Source organism: Myotis myotis, unplaced genomic scaffold, assembly GCF_014108235.1.
Source record: "Myotis myotis isolate mMyoMyo1 unplaced genomic scaffold, mMyoMyo1.p scaffold_m19_p_3, whole genome shotgun sequence".
In the NCBI taxonomy this organism is placed as follows: Eukaryota; Metazoa; Chordata; class Mammalia; order Chiroptera; family Vespertilionidae; genus Myotis; species Myotis myotis.
This window is the reverse complement of record NW_023416335.1, coordinates 174,539,498-174,561,601: the sequence shown is the minus strand read 5'-3', so window position 1 is coordinate 174,561,601 and position 22,104 is coordinate 174,539,498. Positions and strand designations below refer to the sequence as shown.

The 22,104-nt window shown below is 42.0% G+C and overlaps 1 protein-coding gene across 4 annotated transcripts in view; it reads left to right on the top strand.

Moving 5' to 3' along the window:
- The first annotated feature begins 6,176 nt into the window (after positions 1 to 6,176).
- BICD1 (BICD cargo adaptor 1) overlaps positions 6,177 to 22,104 on the top strand; it is a 200,382-nt gene continuing 184,454 nt past the window's right edge. For 2 of the 4 annotated variants that reach the window (XM_036300638.1, XM_036300635.1), the window contains exon 1: positions 6,177 to 6,877. In XM_036300638.1, coding sequence (XP_036156531.1) covers positions 6,665 to 6,877 — 213 coding nt within the window. In that variant the 5' untranslated portion in view covers positions 6,177 to 6,664. The remainder of the gene's footprint in view (positions 6,878 to 22,104) is intronic. The other 2 variants (XM_036300637.1, XM_036300636.1) reach the window with 1 other exon arrangement.

The window sequence follows — 22,104 nt, the reverse complement described above, 5'->3', positions numbered from 1 at the left end:
CAGCCTGGGTGAGGGAATGATGGCTGTTTGTAGCTGGTCACACACCCTTCAGGGTGGGGGTCCGCACTGGGGTGCCTGGCCAGTCTGGGTGAGGGGCTGAGGGCTGAAGCTCCCAACTGCTCCTTTTTTTCTTTTTTTTTAAATTCTGGGCCAGCTTTTAGCTCTGGCTCCAGCTCTGAGGCCTCTGCTGCTGAAAGCAGGTATCTGGTTTGTTTGGGTTCTATAATCGAAACAATGTATAACTCCAGCTCTGAGATCCCGGCTCGCTGAAAGCAGGTTTCTGGGGTTTTGTTTAGCTTCTATATTTGTTACAATGTTTCAAACTGCAGGCTCAGAGGCCGGCAAGGCAGGCGGGGAAGGTTGGAGTCCTCTGTCACTGAAGCAAGCAAGCCTCATGTTAGTTTCAAGCTGCCTGGCTGCCGGCTGCCATCTTGGCTGGCAGTTAATTTGCATATCGCCCTGATTAGCCAATGGGAAGGGTAGCGGTCGTATGCTAATTACCATGTTTCTCTTTTATTAGATAGGATATGTCTGGATTTACACTTGACATGATTCTCATTATCCTATAATATTTCTTCCCCTTTAGAGATTCCCAAAACAACTAGATCCTGGCCAATTTCTACATATTTTAATTTTTTTTTTTTTTTTTTACCAAAATGCTCTTAAATTCTTTCATCATATGCTCTTAAACATATACTACAAGCTGTGCTTTCGAATGTTACTTGTTTTTCTATACAAAATATAGATATTCATTAAAGTTCTCACACTTAAAATACTTACATGATTATTGTTACATCTCAACTTTGCTTTTGGTCTGGATGGAAGCCCCAGTGATGACTCAGTTCATTCTATAAACCTGAAGTCTAATTTCCTAAAATAGACAATAGCTGAGCTATGTTTATGTCATAAATTAACTGTGAACCAACAGTATATAAAATTATAAATGTGGCTCCTGTTTTATTTATTTATTTATTTATTTATTTATTTATGAGAGAAAGAGAAAGGGGCAGGGGGGAGAGAGAGTGTGAGAGAGAGAGAAAGAGAGAGAGACAGAGAGAGAGAGAGAGGAGAGAGAAATTGTCGTTCCCCTTAGTTATGCATTCACTGGTTGCTTCCTGTATGTGCCCTGACGGAGGATTGAACCCACAACATGGCACATTAGGATAACGCTTTTATCCTGAGCTACCTGGTGAGGGCTCTGGTTCTTGTTGTGAGGAAGAAATTCACTTAAATATAATTGCCTTTGTGTTTATCTGAAGCATGCACTGTATGCTTTTTATGTGTTTTTTTTCCTACTTGATCTCACTAGAGGTAAATGTTAAGTTTTGTCTTATGGATGACTGATAAAACTTTTGGTCCTCAAGTGAAAAATATTTTTAAAAAAATTAATCTGGTGTGTTGTAACATGAGTTACGTCGTCCATCCCCACCCCTGTTCCTGTGCACATCCTTCAACTAATTGTCCTTTCTCAGGGCCCTACATGTTCAGCTTCATTATAGGTCTCCATAGTCTGGAAAGCCTACTCCTCACGCCCTTGCTACTCCCATTGCTTCAATGGTCTATTTCGATTTTCAGTTTTACTAACTGCTTCAGGAGTGATGTTTGGAAACATGAACAAAAATCATCAATGATATTTTACTTGACTTATTTTGCATTGCTTAAGATGACTTGTAATTCTTAGATATACATTGGGGATAGAAGAGGAAGTGGTAGAAAGTGAGAGAGGAGTACATGGCTTAGGAGAGAAGCTTATATGAACAGTTGAACATCATTTGCCAATTGTGAGGCCTTGGGCAAGGTACATAACCTCTCTGTGCCTTAATTTCCCCATCTGTAAAATAGTAATATTATTATTTTCATATTATGATTATTGTCAATTTCCTAGCATTCTTATAAGTTAATATATGTAAGACGTAATTTTAAAATGTAATGTAAAAAAGCATTTCTAAAATGGAATAATTTTAGGAGAAATAGTGATTTTGTTTGACTTGTTTTACTAAAAATTATTTGTGCAAGTTGGTTATGTAGCCATGGCATCAACTGGGTTTCTATGGTTACAAAAAAATAATTACTCTTCTACATCTTTGCAACAGAGAAGTGTCCTGGTCAGTGTGACTCGGTTGGAGCATTGTCTTATGAACCAAAGGGTTGCGAGTTCGATTCCAGGTCAGGGTACATACCCAGGTTGCAGGTTCAAACAGCCAATTGATGTTTCTCACATCAATGTATGTCTTTCTCTCTCTTTCCCTTCCTCTCTCTCTAAAAATCAATTTAAAAATGCTTTAAAAATGCTTAGAACAGGGCTTATCATAGATTAGCATTCAAGATAGGTTTTTTTTAAAAAAGTTGAAGAAAATGACGAATTAGGTTGGAATTAATCTTTACATCTGTTAACTAAATTGAACATCAAGAGTTTGTAAGGGGTTTTTCTGAATCACCCAAAGACTGTAGTTGAAATAAATTGTCAATGAGGTTGTGTAGCTCTGTCTAGCATGTGGCCATGGACAGGGCATAGCATCTTTTGGTCTCTCAGTATCCTCATGAAAATAGGCTGGTATATCCAGAAACTTCAGTAGGAGAAATCAGAGGACAGAGTAGAGAACTATTATGACATGTGCTTAGTACTTATTAGAAAATTTCAAGCCCTGGCCAGGTGGCTCAGTCAGTTGGAGCATCATCCCTTTGTGGACTTGATTCCTGGTCAGGGCACATACCAAGGTTGCAGGTTCAATCCCCAGTTGTGTGGGAGTCTCTCTCTCTCTCTCTTCCTCTTTCCCTTCTTCTCTCTCTAAAATAAATGGAACCATATCCTTGGGCAAGGAGTAAAAACACTTTCAAAAATAGCAGAAAAGAAGAAAATGTCAAAAAAATCTAAGAAGATTAGCTGGGCATGCAACACAGTGCCAAATCATCTAACTTTCCTCCACTGGCAACGAGAGAACACATTTCTAAAATGAAATGATTTTAGGAGGCATAGTGATTTGTTTGACTTGGTTTACTAAAAATTATTTATGCAAGTTGGTTATGTAGCCATGGCATCAGCTGGGTTTCTATGGTTACAAAAACAATTACTCTTCTATAATCTTTACAACAGAGAAGTGTTTGATTATGTTCTTAAAGTTGTTTTGTAGTTCAAGGAATTTTATTTCAACCTAAAGAGCAAAACTGAATGTTTAGCTCTTTTCCTGAACTGTTCCTAATTTAAAAGAATAAGAGGAGAAAGTTAGATTATGGAGATGTCAACTGCGTGCATTGTGTTTTGCATTTAGAATTACACATCCAGGCAGGTCACTCTGCAGGGCCCACACACTGGCCCCAGCATCCGCTTATGTGTTCCAGTTCGCCCATTTTCCATTGCCTGTGACTATTACTTCCTCTATTACCCTGTCTTCTCCTCTCTCAGCAGACCAATGACAGAAAAAATAGAGTCCCTAACCTTTTATTTATTTTTTAAAATTTTCTCCTGCTCTTATTTACATAGATAAAAGGGAAAAACACAAAGACCTCAATAAGAAAATTGCACAAGATGGAAAGAGAGAAGAAATATCAATGGTAAATAACTAATAGTAATGGTTTTGGTCAGAAGGTTCAGCCTCATTAGTTATCAACAAAATGTAGATTGAAATGGCAGTAAGATGATTCTTCTTTTTTGCCTGTAAAATCTGCAAGACATTTTTTAAATGCATGTTTTATTTTATTTTTTCCAGCAAGGATTTTTAAAAGTAATAATACGCAGCACTGGTAAAAGTAATAACACTCATCTCCACAACAGGGTGAACTTACTCCTTCATGGGAAGACTGGAGGATCAACTTCAATTGATGTGAAAATTAGCGCCTTCAAAACATGCATGCTCTTTGACCCAGTAATCCACCTGGAGTAAGTTCTATACAGGTAAAACTCTTACAATAGGAGAATGAGTGCAAGTATTTTTTTTTTTTAATTAGTTTTAAAAAATCTTAAAAAATTAAAAAAGATGTTTTTATTGATTTTATAGAGAGAGACAGGGAGAAAGAGAAAGACATTGATCAGCTGCCTCCTGCACTCCCCCTACTGGGGATTGAGCCTGCAAACCAGACATGTACCCTGACTGGGAATCCAACCGGTGACCTCTTGGGTGCATGGGATGACACTCAACCAACTGAGCCACACTGGGCAACATTTATTTTAAATACTTGACTATGAGCTAAGCACAGATCTGATATCTTTGCATGTATTTTGTCATTTAATCCTCATCAGAACTCTATGAGGCAATACTATTACTCCCTGATTACAAAGGGGGAAACTGAGGTACAGAGAAGCTAAGTAACTTACTGGCTCAAGGGCACACAGGCAGGAAGTGGCTCCAACTCCAGAGCCAAGCCCTGAACCACTCTGCTCCACTGCCTAGTTCTGAAAAAGAGTTAAGGCAGCAGGCAGAGCAATATAAAACAAGATGATTTCAAGAATTCTGCAGAAGAAAAAAAAAAGCAATGGTGGGACATAAAATAGAGCTAGGAATGATACAGGTGACACGATGGGTCATTATCATCCCTGCTTCTCTGCCAGGTTGGATTCATGGTGGTTGCAAGTTTCAAGTATTCTCGCTCTCTTTCTTCCCTCCTCCATCTCTCTCATTCACTTATCAGAGAATATTATGTTGCAATAGTCAGCATCTGGAAGGAAGCTTTCTTATTTGTTTCAGAGGCACTGAAATCACATCCATTAGTCAAGGTTTTGTAAGGGCATGGTCATTTGCTTCTCTTTCCACACCATCAGCAACTGTCTTTTTAAAAATTTTTATCATGTACACAATGATGGGAGAGTTGAGTCCTGCTTTCTAAGTGAGAAAGCTTGTGTGTGTGTGTGTGTGTGTGTGTGTGTGTGTGTGTGTGTGTGTGTTGAACAACTCCTGGCCACTGAGAAAAAGCTGACCTATTGATCCCACAGCCTCCTGGTTACACAGAAATTGCTTTTTTCCCCACTTCAATCTCTTCTTTCCTCTCGGTAGTTCCCATCCTCGACTCTTCTTTATTCTTTATTCTCTTTCACTCTTACTTTGCCTTCACCTCCTTTTGTGAGTCTTCATCATTGCTTTTCATATTGATTAAAGTGGCCGTTTTAAGAGCATATAATATTTAGTTATGGAAGCCAACATAATGATCCAGTTCAGGGCTTTGGAGTTATGGTTCAATTTTTGGCTTCATCACTTAAGAGTTGTGTGACTTTGGGAAATTATTCCACTTTTTCTTTCACCATCTGTAAATTGGGGGTAATGGTTCCTACCTCAAAGAGTTGCTGTTAGGATGGGAGAGAATGCATGTGCCATACTCAGAAGATTGCTTGGCACGTGGTCTCAATAACAACTACCTCGTATTATTTGAAAATGTTTATTGTAGGGGGTTGTTGATACTGTACTTAGGGAACTTCATGCAACTTTCCTTTATTGAAGAATCCAGAGAACTTCTGGGGCAAGAAATAATGACACTTCGAGACTTCCTGGGTGCAGGCACCATAGGGACTTTTTTCTTTTCTCCTTTTCTGGGTAGTGATCTTGTGATAAGCTGGGCACAGAAAGCTTGGACAAGGGCAAGCATCTTTTGCAAAGACGTTCCTCGGGTGGAAATTACCTTGTTGAGTGTGAGGTGAACCAGGCCAAGGGAGGGAGGAGGGAGAGGGAAGAAGGAAGTGGGGAGAAAGCAGGCGCCTTGGGGCACGTCTGATAGGCGTGGGATGCACAGCGTTGGGCCGGGGAAGAATCCCGAGCCCAGGCTGGAAAGATGCGCGAGCCCGGAGCGCATCAGTTACTATTTGCTTTTCTTTGGGGCAGACGCTCAGTCCAGGCAGTTTGCAGAGCTGGGGCTCTGGTGTCAGGGACAGAGCCGGGGCGCCGAAGGCCCCTGTCGGGGGCTTGGATGTCCGCCGGCTTAAAAGCCCTGGAGGATTTCCAGCCCGAGGCGAACCGGCTGGGCGGGCGGGCGGAGGCTTCCTCCCCGCGTCCAGCAGCCGCCGCGCCTCCGCCTGCGTCCCGCGCGCCCCCCGGTGCAGTGGGTGGCGGCTGCGGCCTCGCACGCCCCTGCGGGACGCGCCTCGGGACGTCGGGTCCTCCCCCCCCCCCCCCCCCCCCGCGACTCCGTCCGCCTCCCCGCCTCCCGCTGGGCGCTGGGGCCAGGCGCGCAGGGAGGGGGTGGGCCCGGACTGCATCATTCCGCACCGGCTGCGGCGCGGCCAGAGGGAGCAGGTGCAGTGAGCGGCGGGCAGAGACCGGAGCGCGGGGTCGCGGCGACTGCAGTGACGCTGCCCGGGAGACATGGCGGCCCGGCGCCTCTGAATAAGCAGAATCCCGAGCCCGTGGCCGCCGGGCCGCCGCCGGGGCCATGCCGCTCGGCCGCTGAGCGCACGCAGGGGCCGGCCGGCCAGGAGGACGCTCGCGGCAGCCGCGGCCGCCTCGCCCCTGTCCTCGCCGCTGCATTCTCCATGTTGCGCTGCACGGCAGTGTCTCGGGCGGTGTAGCTACTGCTGCTGCCAGAGGAGCAGACAGGACCCTGCTCTGCTCGTTCATCCAGCCACACTTTTCTGTTCCATTTTTTAGCGCCTTCCCTCCCCATTTCCTTCTCCCTTGCTCCGCCTGCCTGGCATCCATCTCCCCCGCCCTGTGACCCCCTCCCGACTCCGCGCACCGGGGCTATGGCCGCAGAAGAGGTGTTGCAGACGGTGGACCATTATAAGACTGAGATAGAGAGGCTGACCAAGGAGCTCACGGAGACGACCCACGAGAAGATCCAGGCTGCTGAGTACGGGCTGGTGGTCCTGGAGGAGAAGCTGACCCTCAAGCAGCAGTATGACGAGCTGGAGGCTGAGTACGACAGCCTCAAGCAGGAGCTGGAGCAGCTGAAAGAGGTGAGTCGCCTGTCTGTCACCCCTTCCTTCCTCGCCTCCCTCCCCCAACCCCCCCATCCCCAACCTCATCCCCACTCATTTATAACGAAGTCGGAAAGGATGCTATTGAAAGGATTGTTTCTTCATCTTAGAGCCCTTTGTTGATAAGAGAAATTGAAAGGGTCCATTGTTTTCCTCACAAGAGAAAAATTGCCCAGGAAATGAATGCATAAGCTGGAATTTGGGAGGTAGTGGCTGCGGGGGTGGGAGATTCGTGAGCCTTGGAGTCCCAGCACTCTGAGGTGACATTCCACTGGGTCGGAATGTATACACCCAACTTCACAAAACTGCTGCTACTGCAAACCCAGGTTTCAGCGACAATCCCATAATCCACAAAGGCGATGATTAGGGTTTGTGTTCAGGACCCACAATTTCAGGAGGTAGAATCTAGGGTACCTCCGCCTTCTGCTGAAGGTAACCACTTCTTGATGAGAGAGGGAACTGTTAGGAGAAGTCCCTGCCAATCCCATGTGACAGTCTTCCTTCTCCTGGGCTTGACTTATTCCTGTCATCTGGCTGAGGGAGAAAAACAACTCTGCTGGATGGTCCCACTGCCCTGCTTTCCCCTGAGTGAGGCCGGCTGTGCCATGCACAGGTCTTATGAGGTCACCCTGACCAGGGACAGTTTAACTCCCGCACAAATGGTCTGAAGAATGGTATAGATCAGATACGTGGGTAGACCTGCGCTTCACAGGAGGCTCTTGTGTTTGAAATGGCCGTATTTATAATGTGAGACTGTCACAAATGGACATTTGTCCTCTTTAGTCTTTTGGAATTTGGCTTCTTTTAGAGACTGGCTAATGGATTGGAAGAAAAGAATACATATGCTTTGATTTCCTATCAACAACACTCATAGGAATATACATAGTATTGAAGGAACTCAGCCTGTTTCATCCCATTTCTGAGACACTATGGGTAGCAAGTAGCTGGTAAATACATTTAAATGTACACAATGCTTGGCAAGTCTTTATTTTTAGGTGCACATTGAAATGTTAATTCTGATTTTGTATATAATATAAAAAATGCTTTTCTTACAACACACTCAGTTTTTTTTTTTGGGGGGGGCGGGGGCATCTTATTTTGTGTTGTTACAGTTTAAAACATTTATGGCATAACTAATCAGCTTGCCTTCTATTTGAGTATATAATATGGTAAGCATTTATACTTTCAGGTACCTCTTATTTTTATTCTGATGCCTAAATGTCCCCCAAATTAATATATGGTAAAAATTCTACCTGGAAATCAGATTTTTGTGTACCAGGCTGTAAATTTCTCGTTCATGTTTCTCTGACCATGTACATGTCTGTTCTAAAAACAGCTGGACTTACTGGTATTTTCCAGTTTAGATTGGGTCTTGGGCTGATGTGTTTAAACCCAGTCAGACTAAACCTTATGAAGTCAGGAAACAGGATGATGATTGTAATTCTCAGAGATATTTTGATGTTGTCTACATCTATCATCATGGCTTTGCCAAGACAAGGAAGTGCAAACCAGGCAGTGTTAGGCCATCACGTCCTTGATAAAGGAGGAAGACTTGTTTTAGTGAAATGGAGTAGAACGGTTACCTGACCTTCCTGCTCGATTTAAATAACCCTTCCAGGTATTTTTTTTTTTTTTCCTGTGTCATTGTACTGACCATGTAGAGTAAACCTTAATGCAATTGTTTTTTGCCTTTACTAGACCATGAGCTCTTAGGCAAGGAATCTGACTTAATTTACTTTGCCTCCAAAGTCTTTAACACAAAGCCTCTCATAGTGAGTGTGCAATAAGAATTTTAAGAAAGAATAAATGTATACTGGAAGACGATATCTTTATCAAGCATTCACTAGTCAATAATGATTAGTGTCAGAGAAAGGCCAAGAAAATTAGGAGGTATGGAAAGGGACTAGTGTTAAGAAACTACCTGTATTGCTTTCTCAGCAATAGTGGGGAAAATGACAAAACAGTGTCTTGTAAGAATAGTATAACACTGGTTTCTTAACAGAGAATAATGCAAACACCAATTATTTTTTTTTATGTAAGAAATTTGAGGCATGTTTTATTCTTTATAACAGGAGGGTAATAGAATTTATCAGGAGGATTTTTACCAAATGATACTTGTTTACATATGTGTTTTGAGTTGCATTTAGCATAAATGTAATTCAATTTTAGGTTCCTAATGACTGGCTTATACAACTATATAAAATATATTTTAGGGTAGCCCAGCCAGTGTGGCCCAGTGGTTGAGTGTTGACAAATGAGCCAGGAGGTCACTGTTCAATTCCCAGTCAGGGCACATGCCGGGGTTGTGGGCTTGATCCCCAGTAGTGGGTGTGCAGGAGGCAGCCAATAAGTGATTCTCTCTCAACATGGATGTTTCTATCTCTCTCCCTCTCCCTTCCCCTCTGAAATCAATACAAATATATTAAAAATACATATTAGGGTAATAAAATAATTATACTTGATCATTTGATAGTGAGACCTGTTATTTTATTTTTATTTTTATTTTTTTTTAATTTTTTTAAAAAAATATATTTTATTGATTTTTTACAGAGAGGAAGGGAGAGAGATAGAGAGTTAGAAACATCGATCAGCCGCCTCCTGCACATCTCCTACTGGGGATATGCCCACAACCCAGGTACATGCCCTCGACCGGAATCGAACCTGGGACCTTTCAGTCTATAGGCCGACGCTCTATCCACTGAGCCAAACCGGTTTTGGCGAGACCTGTTATTTTTATTCTTTTACTACAATATATACTTTGGTTGGGAGTATTATTTAGCTTTTTAAAAGATATATATGGTTTTAAAGAGAGAGAAAGGGAGAGAGAGAGAGAGAGAGAGAGAAACATCAATGTGACAGAGAAATGGCGATTGACTACCTGCCACATGCAACCAGGGATTGAGCCCGCAACCTGTGCATGTGCCCTGACTGGGAATTGAGTAAGCAACCCTTCGGTGCAGGGGATAATGCTCAACCAACTGAGCCACACTGGCCAGAGCAGGAGCATTTTTAAATGAGTTAAATCAGTCTCAAAAATATTTCCTGTTTAAAAGTATATTCAAAATAATTGTGCAAACTAAAATACTCCAATGATGATAGCACATAGAAGTCATTTTTGAAAAACATGCTTTCTGAGTGTCCTGATTTTTCAAGAGGAAGTTTTGTTCATTTTCAGGTATATACAACAAATAATATATATCTAGAACACTAAGTATAAAATACATCTTTGGCTTCTTTATTTTTAAAAAAATATATTTTTTTATTGATTTCAGAGAGAAAAAGAGAGAAGGAGAGAGAGATAGAAACATCAATGATGAGAGAGACTCATTGGTTGGTTAACTCCTGCACACCCCCTACTGGGGATTGAGCTCTGACTGGGAATCCAACTTGGACCTACTGGTTCATCATAAGTTGACATTCAACCACTGAGCCACACCAGCCAGGCATCCTTGGCTTGTTTCTAGGCTCTTGCAACAAATATGATTCATTACAAAATAATTGGAATGGGAATGTCAATAGAAAAATACTGTCCAAGTTGGACATTAGTAGTTTGCATTGTAGCAATTTGGCTCAGTCTTTTTGTTTTTGAGTCAGCATCCAGCAATGCTGCCGCCTTCCTTCCCAGGCCAGGTACTGCCCTGACAGTAATGCGAGTGAGCAGTGTTGCCTGGAGATGTACAAAATTAAGATGATGAAGTTATTACTTTTTTTTTAGACATGTCTTTTCTCAGTTCAGATTGCTTTTTGGCCTGGGCTGATAACACTCAGGCCTCTACCCTGTGCCTACACGACTGCTGTAATTGTGTTCCCAAAAGAACACACTTCAAAGAAAAGTACTAAGGAACTGAAAAAAGGATGACGTCTGACATCACCATGGTCTCCTTTTCATTACACTTGGGCAGCTGGACAAAGCAGCATGTTCACTAGAATACTTGACCGTGGTTTGAGTTCACAGATAATGCTTGCTTTTCAGTGACCTGAGGGGCACCCATGCCCAATTATGCCCTGGCTGGTTTTATGTCTGGGATGTGCGTAAATCAACACGGTCTGTCCCCAGGCCAGAACAGTATTTGAAGAAGTCATGATTCTAAGATAACTTGAAAAACAAAAATATAAATGTATTTTAAAAACCCCATAGACTTCAAATTTAAGGATTTCTTTTAAACTTAAAAAATATAGTTGAAATTTTAAATGTAGTAAAGTTTAAAAAGATCTCCTAAGAGAGGAATGATTCAGCATTTCTGGTATCATTTTAGAAAACATATCCGCATGACAGGACAACTTCAGAAAAGTTTCGCAGCTAGGTTACAATAGACTATGGATTAAGAATCTTCAACTCATTTTCTTGGTCTGTTTCTCAACCCTGATACCAAGGATAGACACCACCCGCTGAAGAAGCATTGTCTGGGCACTGGACATGTTTTTTTTTTTTTTTTTTTTTTTTTCAGGGCCGTAGTGAAATCATTCAATAAATAAATATTTAACTTACTTTTAGAAATTGTCACATTAGGGACCCGATGAAAGCCACTTAATTACCTGCCTTCATCTTTAAAGAACTAATCTCCCCCCTGCTTAAGAAAGATTGTTAGCTTATTTTATGCCTGTAAGTTCTAATCATGAAATCATATTGAGGGGGAGGGTATAAAAAAAACACCAGATTTTTTTCCAATCTATGAATAAACATAGAGAAAGTTAATACTTTATTTGACTTAAGCTGTTATTTTTCCCTTATTGCTTTTAAAGAAGAAATATTTACATTTATTATTCAGTTTATTATCAAATTAATCAAACATCTAAAATATATCAGCATAAGCTCTGGGAAACTGAACACCTTCAAAAACAATCATAACCTCTTTCAATCACATTTCTTTCTTTTTTTTTTTTTTTGACCCAATTGCTTTACCTTGCATCATCCCCTCTTTTTATTTCAGTTCAACATTTCAGCTGTGGCAGTTATTTCTCAGATATAATTTCACGAGATTTTATACTCTTCCATCGCATTTACCATGTTTGCACGAACATGGACAGCGGCCATGGCTGGAAGATTTTTTTTTCAGAATTTCATGCTTACAGATATTCTTCCCTGTTGTCCCTTTAAATGCACTTGTACTTTATGGGTATTGATACTGTGTTCCAGGTTGACAATATATTTACTTGTATGTTGAAAAATACAGTAAAGGACTTTCTCACACATAAGGTTATACCTGTAAATATGGCTTTGAAGGAGAGGAGGACATGAAGAGATGCATAGTCTTACCATTAAATCATTCATTATGGTAAAGAAAGGCATGTGCAGTCAGGTGGCAGGAGATGAAAGAGGGAAAGCGGTAGTGGCTCCATTTGGTCTTGGGACTGCGGAACCATTAAAAGGAAGTGTTTGGTGCCTTACTTCTTATTTAATCCTCCAAGTAACTTGGGGGCTTCCTGCCCATTTTTACAGGTAAGAAACACGTTGCGTGCCTTACTTTTATTTCTTATACTACCCGTTTACGAGGCATTACTTGAATTATACTTGAAAGATGAGGAAAATATGCTGGGCTTAGAGAGGCTAAGGATTCTTCTCAGGCTCCAAGTGGTGAAACCTAGTTTGGGAAAAGCCCGCTTTCTTGTCACTGCAAAGAGTGAAACACCTCAGTCACAGTGCAGTTTATTTATTTTAAAAATATTTTTATTGATTTCAGAGAGGAAGGGAAGTAGAAATATCAACGATGAGAGAGAAAATCATTGATCAGCTGCCTCCTGCACACCCCACACTGAGGATCGAGCCCACAGCCCGGGCACATGGGCATGTGCCCTGACCGGGAATTGAACTGTGACCTACTGGTTCATAGGTCAGTGTTCAACCCTGAGCCATGCCGGCTGGGCAGTCCCAGTGCAGCTTAGAAGGTCATGGTGTTGGTCACAGAGGGTGGGTTGAAGCTGTGCCAGGGCAGAAGGGATAGTGAGGAGGGGATGAACCTGGGAGGTGTAGGGCAGAGCTCAGTGTTGGATGTGACTGGAAGTAGTGAGTTGAGAGTCTCAGGATGGATAGATAGTTCCATTCACGAAGGAAGGTCCATGGCCCGGAGCATTTTTAGAGAATGGAGTTGATGGCCAAAGATACATGAGTCCTTTTAATTCATGTTTTCTTTGAGAGGAGGCATGAGTTGCAAGAGGAATTCAAATACTCAACTTTCAATAAAACAAATGCATAATCCGTGTACTTGGTTGCCCAAACCTAATTTCCAGAATATGGAATATATGAGCACTTTAACTACATTTTCACTAACTAATTCAGATTGTATTCTGAATTAGGAGATGTGCAGACTAGTAGACAGTGGGCAGAGAAGCTGGGTTGGCACAGTGAGGACTTCCAGGGCAGCCTCAGTGGAAAACTAGCCCTCGCTGACCTCTCTGGAGGGAGGAGTGGGAGCAGCAGCACCTCCCTCACTGACTGGTACTTGAAATTCCATTAGTGCTTTTAAGTGTTTAAAAAATTTTTTTTATAAGAGGTTAGTTGCACTTTAAAACTTGCAGTTCTATAATTATGACAGTTTCTGGCTATCATCCAAGCTAGATAAAATCACATACAAATTAATAAATTCCCCTTCCTCTCCTCTCAAATCTGTCTGTATTGCTACTACTATGGTGGGTATTCTGTTATACTTGTTTTAAATATGTTTAAACATACGAATTCATATGCAGGGTTTTTTGTTTGTTTGTTCTTGTTTTTATAAAAGTGAAATTGTGCCATACATACTACTCTGCAACCTGGCATTTTTCATTTATGAGTATGCACTTTTAAAATACAGTGTTTTGTAGGACAGGACTGTATTTTAAAAAAATATATTTTTATTGATGTCAGAGAGGAAGGGAGAGGGAGAGGGAAAGAGAGATAGAAACCTCAGTGATGAAAGAGAATCATTGATTGGCTGCATCCTGCACACCCCACATTAGGGACCAAGCTCACAACCCGGGCATGTGCCCTGACTGAGAATCGAACTGTGTGACCTCCTGGTTCATAGGTCAACCCTCAACCATGAGCCACACTGGCCGGGCAGGACTGTATTTTTAAGGCACTGATGTTTAAAATGTGAAGAAAATGGGATGGATTCAGGAAGAAAACCAGAAAGCCTCAGGGGGTGTGGGTGGTAGTGGGGGTGCAGGTGGGTGGCTTGTGTTCTCCCCTGAGAATAGCTTGGGTGGTAAGTGACAGAGAACACAAGTGTAGGTGTGTTTAAAAGAAATGGATGGAATTTGTTTGGTTGCCCCATAGCAATCAATACCAAGGAAAAAGGAGGTTTTGTGGGCGAATTAGCAGAGAATCTGATTTATTGTCTTTTTGGCGAGAGGGAGGTATGTGTATCAGCATAATGGGTGGCTGGTGTCCACAGCCAGCAGGAGCCGGTCCCGCAATGTGGCCACTTCCTGTCCACACAGGGTCTTGGTGAGAAGCCAGGATGATTCAGGCAGTTGGGGCTCATTACGTCATCCCCTCTTTGCCTGGTGATACTTGAGTTTTGAGATGGCTGGTTAGGACCTTCTACAGCAGTGGTCGGCAAACTGCGGCTCGCGAGCCACATGCGGCTCTTTGGCCCCTTGAGTGTGGCTCTTCCTAAGCCTTAGGAGTACCCTAATTAAGTTAATAGCAATGTACCTACCTATATAGTTTAAGTTTAAAAACTTTGGCTCTCAAAAGAAATTTTAATCTTGTACTGTTGATATTTGGCTCTGTTGACTAATGAGTTTGCTGACCACTGTTTTACAGTATCTCTGATTCAGCATGTGAATACAGGTCATGGGGAGAAGAGGGTACAAGACAGGAAAATGTTCCACAAAACTGTTCTTCCTTGTGGCAATTGATACCTTTTCTTCCCGGGATTTAATTACTTTGTCTATAAAATTAAGGGTTTGGAATAATCTCTATGATTTTTATTAGCTCCAAACTTCCACGACACTGTGTTTTAAAGTAATGTAGTCTGCTTATTTACCTACTTGTGCTTTGCTTTTCAAATTTATTCTACTTTTTTACAAAGTACAGGTTACTCTTGCTTAATTGCAGTAATTTTCACCTAGCCTTCAGGGATAGGCATCAACTCTTTTCTGTATTTTCCCTCCCTTCCATTTCCACTCTGGTTATTCAGCTGCAGCCAGGAAAATCCACCTGTTTTCATACTTGTACTGTACCCTTCCACAGGTTTTAAAAGATATATATTTTTATTGATTTCAGAGATGAAGTGTGGGTTGTGGGGAGAGAGAGAGGAGAGAGAGAGAGAGAGAGAGAGAGAGAGAGAGAGAGAGAGAGAGAGAGAGAGAGAGAAAGAAGCATCAATGATGAGAATCATTGATTGGCTGCCTCCTGCACGGCCCACACGGGGAATCGAGCCTGCAACCCAGGCATGTGCCCTGACTGGGAATTGAACTGTGACCTCCTGGTTCATAGGTTGACGCTCAAACACTGAGCCACGTTGGCCGGGCCACAGTTTAAGAAAAGAAAAAATTTTATAGTTCTCTTTTCCTTTGAATACCTGGCCCAAACTCATTTTCCTTCTGGATTCACTTTACTTCTCTAATCAGATCTATACTATTATGAAACTGATACATTGAGTTACTTTTCATTGACATTTTTGTACATGGCTTCAGAGAGCAGAACAGGGCTCAGTGGGTTCCTGGGAGCTAAATTTTGGATCAAAATGAAGAACTAACAGGTATAGCTTCCTGAGAATGGAACCAGGCAGCTTTCATTAGGAAATTGTGAGTTCCTGGTCACAAAAAATTTTAAGGAGATTCTAGCCAACCACAGGCTGGGAATACCGTCCTGGTGGGTTTATGCTGGGATAGGGGTTTATATAGAACGATCTCTAATGTGCCCTTTCTAGTCTGAATATTTTTTGACCTTATACCAGATATTCCAAGTAATTTCATATGTTTCTGGATGTTATTGGTTTTTTTAAAAAATATTTTTATTGATTTTAGAGAGGAAGGCAGAGAGAGAGAGAGAGAGAGAGAGAGAGAGAGAGAGAGAGAGAGAGAGAGAGGAATATCAAGGATGAGAGAGAATCATTGATTAGCTGCCTCCTGCACGCTCCACATTGGGGATGGAGCCTGCAGCCTGGACATATGCCCTGACCAGGAATGGAACTGTGACCTCCTGGTAAGTAGATCAACACTCAATTGCCGAGCCACGCCGGCTGGACTGTTTCTGTTTTTTTTTAAAAAAATATATTTTATTGATTTTTTACAGAGAGAAAGGGAGAGGGATAGAGAGTTAGAAACATCAATGAGAGAGAAACATCGATCAGCTGCCTCCTGCACACCCCCTACTGGGGATGTGCCCGCAACCCAGGTACATGCTCTTGACTGGAATTGAACCTGGGACCTTTCAGTCTGCAGTCCGATGCTGTATCCACTGAGCCAAACCAGTTAGGGCATGTTTCTGTTTTTTATAGTCCCTTCCCCACCACCAACCATATCACAGTGTTTCTAACATGGTTACATTTTTGTTTAGCATTTCATAGTACCAGTATTGAGGACTTTTGAACATGTAGAATGTTTTCAAAGTGTATTAGAGGTTTGTCATTATTTTGATTTATGTTTTGCTTGATTTTCAGAAGAAAACTGATGTATAATAGAGAAATTTGAGATGACCACATCTGTAAATTTTGGGAAGTTTCAGTGCAACTATACATTTTTAAGCTACATGGTTGCTTCATTGTCAGCTCTTGATATGCCAATTGGAGTTTTTATTTTTCCTTAAATTGCCCATTACTTCTTGTTCTGTTTCATTTATTCATTCAAACATGTGTCTTTTGAGGCTACTGTGTTGGGTACTATGTCACTTGCTGGAGGTACAATGTTGAACAAGACAGACAGGAGGGAGCCACCTGCATGGAGCTCATGTGCAAGACGGGGAGATAGTCAGCAAGCACACACACGCTCTTCAGATGTGAGAATTGCCGAGAGTGAAGAGGTGGAGCCTGGCTGGAGAAAGCGTGATCAGAAAAGTCTCTCCCAGGAGGTGACATTTGAGCTCAGACCTGAATGATGAGAAGGAGTCACTCCTGTGGAGATTGGGGGGAGTCACCTTTAGGAGGAAGGACAAGTGCAAAGATTTTAGAATTCTGTAGTAGTGAGGGAACTGCCGGGTCACCATGTCCTGTAAAAATAACCATTCGTATTTGAAGAATGACCATCTATAAAATAGTATGTTGACTCTGGAGTTTTTGAATGAAAATTTGTGTCTCCACGCTGGAAGTGTTTGAGCGGAGCCTCCATACCCCCTGAGGCTTCTGTTAGAAGAGGTGGATCCGAAACAGTGACTTGAAATACAGACTACTTATCAGGATCACCTGGGTGATTTCTAAAAATACTGCTGCCTGGCCCAGCTCAGTGGTTGAGCATCGACCCATGAACCAGAAGATCACAGTTTGATTCCCGGTCATGACACATGCTGGGTTGCAGGCTCGATCCCCAGTGTGGGACCTACAGGAGGCAGCTGATCAATGATTCTCTCTCATTGGTCTTCCTTCCTTCCTTCCTTCCTTCCTTCCTTCCTTCCTTCCTTCCTTCCTTCCTTCCTTCCTTCCTTCCTTCCTTTTCTTTTCCTTTAAATCTTTATTGTTGAGATTATTACAGATGTCCCTCTTTTTTCCCTCCCATTGCTTCCCTCTACCCAGTTTCCGCCCCACCCCAGGCCTTCGCCATCCTGTTGTCTGTGTCCGTAGATAATGCATATATACACATAAGATTTTTAAAAATATTTTTTCTTTCTTTTTTTTGCATATAAGATCTTTGTTAATCTCTTCCCGCCTCCCCCACCCTCCTTCTCTCTGAGAATCATCAGGTTGTTCCATTTCCATGCCTCTGATTCTATTTTATTCACCAGTTTATTCTGTTCATTAAATTTCTTATTCATTTATTTTGATTTTTAAATTCAATTGCTGATAATATGTATTTTTTGCCATTTTGTTGTTCATATTTTTGATCTTTTTCTTTTTCTTCTTCTTCCTCTTAAAGAATACCCTTCAACATTTCATGTAATACTGGTTTGGTGTGATGAATTCCTTTAGCTTTTTCTTGTCTGTGAAGCTTTTTATCTGACCTTCAACTCTAAATGATAGTTTTGCTGGGTAGAGTAATCTTGGTTGTATGTCTTTGCTATTCATCACTTTGAATATTTCTTGCCACTCCCTTCTGGCCTGCATAGTTTCTTTTGAGAAATCAGCTGACAGTCATATGGGCATTCCCTTGTATGTACTTAACTGCCTTTCTCTTGCGGCTTTTAAGATTCTCTCTTTGTCTTTTGCCCTTGGCATTTTAATTATGATGTGTCTTGGTGTGGTCCTCTTTGGGTTCCTCTTGTTTGGGACTCTCTGTGCTTCCTGGACTTGTAAGTCTATTCCTTTCACCAGGTAGGGGAAGTTTTCTGTCATTATTTCTTCAAATAGGTTTTCAATATCTTGCTCTCTCTCTTCTTCTGGGACCCTCATAATGCAAATGTTGGTATGCTTGAAGTTGTCCCAGAGGCTCCTTACACTATCTTCATATTTTTTGATTCTTTTTTCTTTTTGCTCTTCTGATTGGGTGTTTTTTTGCTTCCTCATATTTCAAATTGTTGATTTGATTCTCAAAATCCTCTACTCTACTGTTGAATCCCTGTATATTATTCTTTATTTCAGTTTGTGTATGCTTAATTTCTGACTGGTCCTTTTCCATGTATTTGGCATGCTCATTTAAATCCTTGAAAGTCTCACTAAGTCCCTTGGAGGTTTCTAGAAGATTCTTGAGTAACCTTATAACTGTGGTTTTGAACTCTATATCCAGTAGATTGCTTTCTTGTATTTCTTTCATTTGTGACATGTTTCTTTGTCTCTGCATTTTGGCTGTTTTCCTGTTTGTTTCTATGTATTGGATAGAGCTGCTATGTCTCCTTGAGTTGGTAGAGTGGCCTTGTGTAATAGGTGTCCTATAGGGCTCAGTGGCTCAGCCTCCCCAGTTACCTGAGCTGGGAGCTCTAGGTGCACCCTTTTGTGGGCTGTGGGCACAGTCTTGTTGTAGTTGAGACTTGATTGCTGTTGGAGTCACTGGAAGGAATTGAACTCCAGGGTATTTGGCTGTGAGGACCAGCTGTGCCTACAGTGGGAGAGCTGCTATGCAGGAGACATCCCTATGGAGTAGGACTTGCTTTGGTGCTCACTGAGTCTGCCCCTTGAGTGTGTCACTTATGGATGTGTAGAGTTGTAATCTGGTATGGTCTGACACTGATTACTGGGTACACTGACTCTTGGGTTTCCAGGGAGGTACAAAGTCTGCCACTGCCTAGAGCAGCCGTGGGCAAACTATGGCCCGCGGGCTGGATTCGGCCTGTTTGAAATGAATAAAACTAAAAAAAAAAAGACTGTACCCTTTTATGTAATGATGTTTACTTTGAATTTATATTAGTACACACAAACACTCCATCCATGCTTTTGTTCCGGCCCTCCGGTCCAGTTTAAGAACCCATTGTGGCCCTCGAGTCAAAAAGTTTGCCCACCCCTGGCCTAGAGCCACCCAGCAGGAGCTACAGAGAGATCTTCAGATTTCTCCTCTTTGTATCGGGTTTGGAAGTGCCCAGACGAGGCCTAGCTGTGAAGCAAGGCAGGCTGGTGCCGGTTTGGGGTGAGGGGGGTGAGGTAGGGTGGGGGGTGGTGTCTTGGGCCTTTTTTGATAGATTTGGGGCTCCCTGACCCTGCTGCAGCTTGTTTGAGATTTTCAAGGACAGGCCATTCATATGCAAAAGCTGCTGCAGGCAGCTTGGGTGAGGTGGTAAATTGGATAAGGCGTGGTCCTAGGAAATCACCAGGGTGGAGCAAACAGAAATGGCTGCCAGTCAGCCCTGGGAGGTCCCAGCATAGGACAATGATCCCTGTGAGCACCTCCATCTGGGAGAAAGCTGCCCTCAAGTTCCTTCCCTGATGCCAGACAAATGTGTCCCCCAGGGCCTCACCCTGCTCAGAGGAAGCAGGACCTTGTAAGTTCCAGTTCATGGTGCCAGACTTTTAAGAGGACCAGCTGGGTCTCCAGCAGCCTCTGTGTCACCGAGCCTCAATCCACACTGGTTTTACAGTCCGTAGTTCTTATTGCCTCTAGGGACTTCTTTTCCCAGCTCTGGGACCCTGGGCTGGGCGTCTAGTGTGTGGCGGGACCTCTTGCTCCTCCCAGCGGCCTCTGCAGAGATGATCTCCCTCCCAATTAAAAAAGCAGCACACGTGGGTGCCGGAGCAGCCCATTCTGCACCTCCGCATCTCCTACCAGCCTCAGTGTGCTTTCTTCTTTATTTCTCTAGTTGTAGGACTTCCATTCAGACAGCTTTCTGGCGGTTCTGAATGATGGTCGTTCTGTATTTTAGTTGTAATTTTGATGTGGTTGTGGGAGGTGGTGAGTATAGGCATTTACCTATGCTGCCATCTTGGTTTCTCCTCAATGTTTCTATCTTACCCTCTCCCTTCCTCTCTGAAATCAATAAAAATCTATTAAAAAAAAAAAAGACTGCTGCCTGGACCCTACTCTGGGACAGTTCCATCAGAGCCCTTGGAGGTGGAGCTGGGGCTTCAGGGTGTTAACCCCCCTCTCATAGGTGCAGCAGGGCTGACAACCTCTCTCCTAGAAACGCCAGCTCCAGGAGCAGATAACTCTGTAGGGATAGAAGTGTTTGGTAAGAAGAGCTGAGAAGTTATGAGCTCATATGTAAACATTGCACAATCTTTTTACTACTCTATTTTCTGGAAATGAAGACTCTCTAATGGCTTTCAGAAAACTATCAAACATCATCAAAACCTGCATTAGACAGTTAAGAGGTATGTTAAATGAGACTTTAATATTCTGTCCTCAGGGTTACTAAAGTTTCTTTTTAAAGTTATTCGTCTCTGTTATTGCATCCATTTTGTTTTTCTCTTCTGTTTCCAGTTGTTTATGCCAATTTTATAAGTTTAGAAATGGAATATTAAAAAAGAATTGCTTTGGTAGATTGATCTTAAACTTCTGGAGTTCTTTCTTTTTTTTTTTAATCCTCACCTGAGGATATTTTTTCTGTTGATTTTAGAGAGAGAGGAAGAGAGAGGGAAAGACAGAGAGAAACATTGATGTGAGAGAAACACATCGATTGGCTGCCTCCTGCACATGCCCTGACCAGGGCCTGGGCCAGGGAGGAGCCTGCAATCAACGTACGTGCCCTTGACTGAAATTGAACCCAGGACCCTTTGGTCCACAGGCTGACGCTCTATCCACTGAGCCAAACTGGCTAGGACCTGGGTTAATTTCCATTGTTGTTTCGGTTATATATGCTTACCATTTTCAGACACTTTATGGAGAAAAAGCACTACTCTAAAATGTAATATGTATTGGGTGTTTTCATCTTTAAATTTAGAATCAAGAGTAAGAAACCTGTTTACATTTATGGGAAATACACAATAACAGTAGCAATTTCCTTAAGAATGTTTTGTTGCAGTTTGGCGTGGGTCTGTAATAGAAGGTTCAGAATGATGGGTCTTTGTTTTTCTCTTGCATATTGCAGACTAATGTGGAATCAAATGCCACTGCTGAAGAGCCCTTAGCCATCAATTTTTAGAACTGAAAGAGGTTTATATTATAATGTGGATGTGCCTTGTTGATAAGCCTCACTGGTTACCATTTTGTAGATGGTTTTAGGAGATTTTTCCAAGTTGACCTTGGTGTGAGGTAACTAGAAGGAGACAAGATAAATTTAATCTTGTACACAACTTTTTTTGTTGAGCTGAAGATACTATCATCTTGCAGATTATCTCTTTGGCACCCACAGCTATCCCCCCTGCCCTACTAAATCACAATCTGGCTTGCTTTCTGCTAATGCTGGCATGTGCACAGAGCCGTTAGGCTCAAAACCACAAGAAAATATAATTAGGAAGGAAAAGCAACAGTTAGAGAAAAAAGTCAATAATATAATGTATTTGAAAACCAATTAGAAATACCTTTCGAATTTTGAAAACCAATTGTAAATACCTTTCGACTCTTTGTTGTTGTTGTTTTTAAAAAATTAATAAAGTTTTTAATTAGTGTTAGCAATTCAGAATTAACTGTGGTTTAATGATCTACATACTAAGATTCCCTTTTTGTTATTTTTAAATTTTATTTTAATTTTCATCCAAGGATATGGTTTTATTAATTTGAGAGAGAGAGAGAGAGAGAGAGAGAGAGAGAGAGAGAGAGAGAGA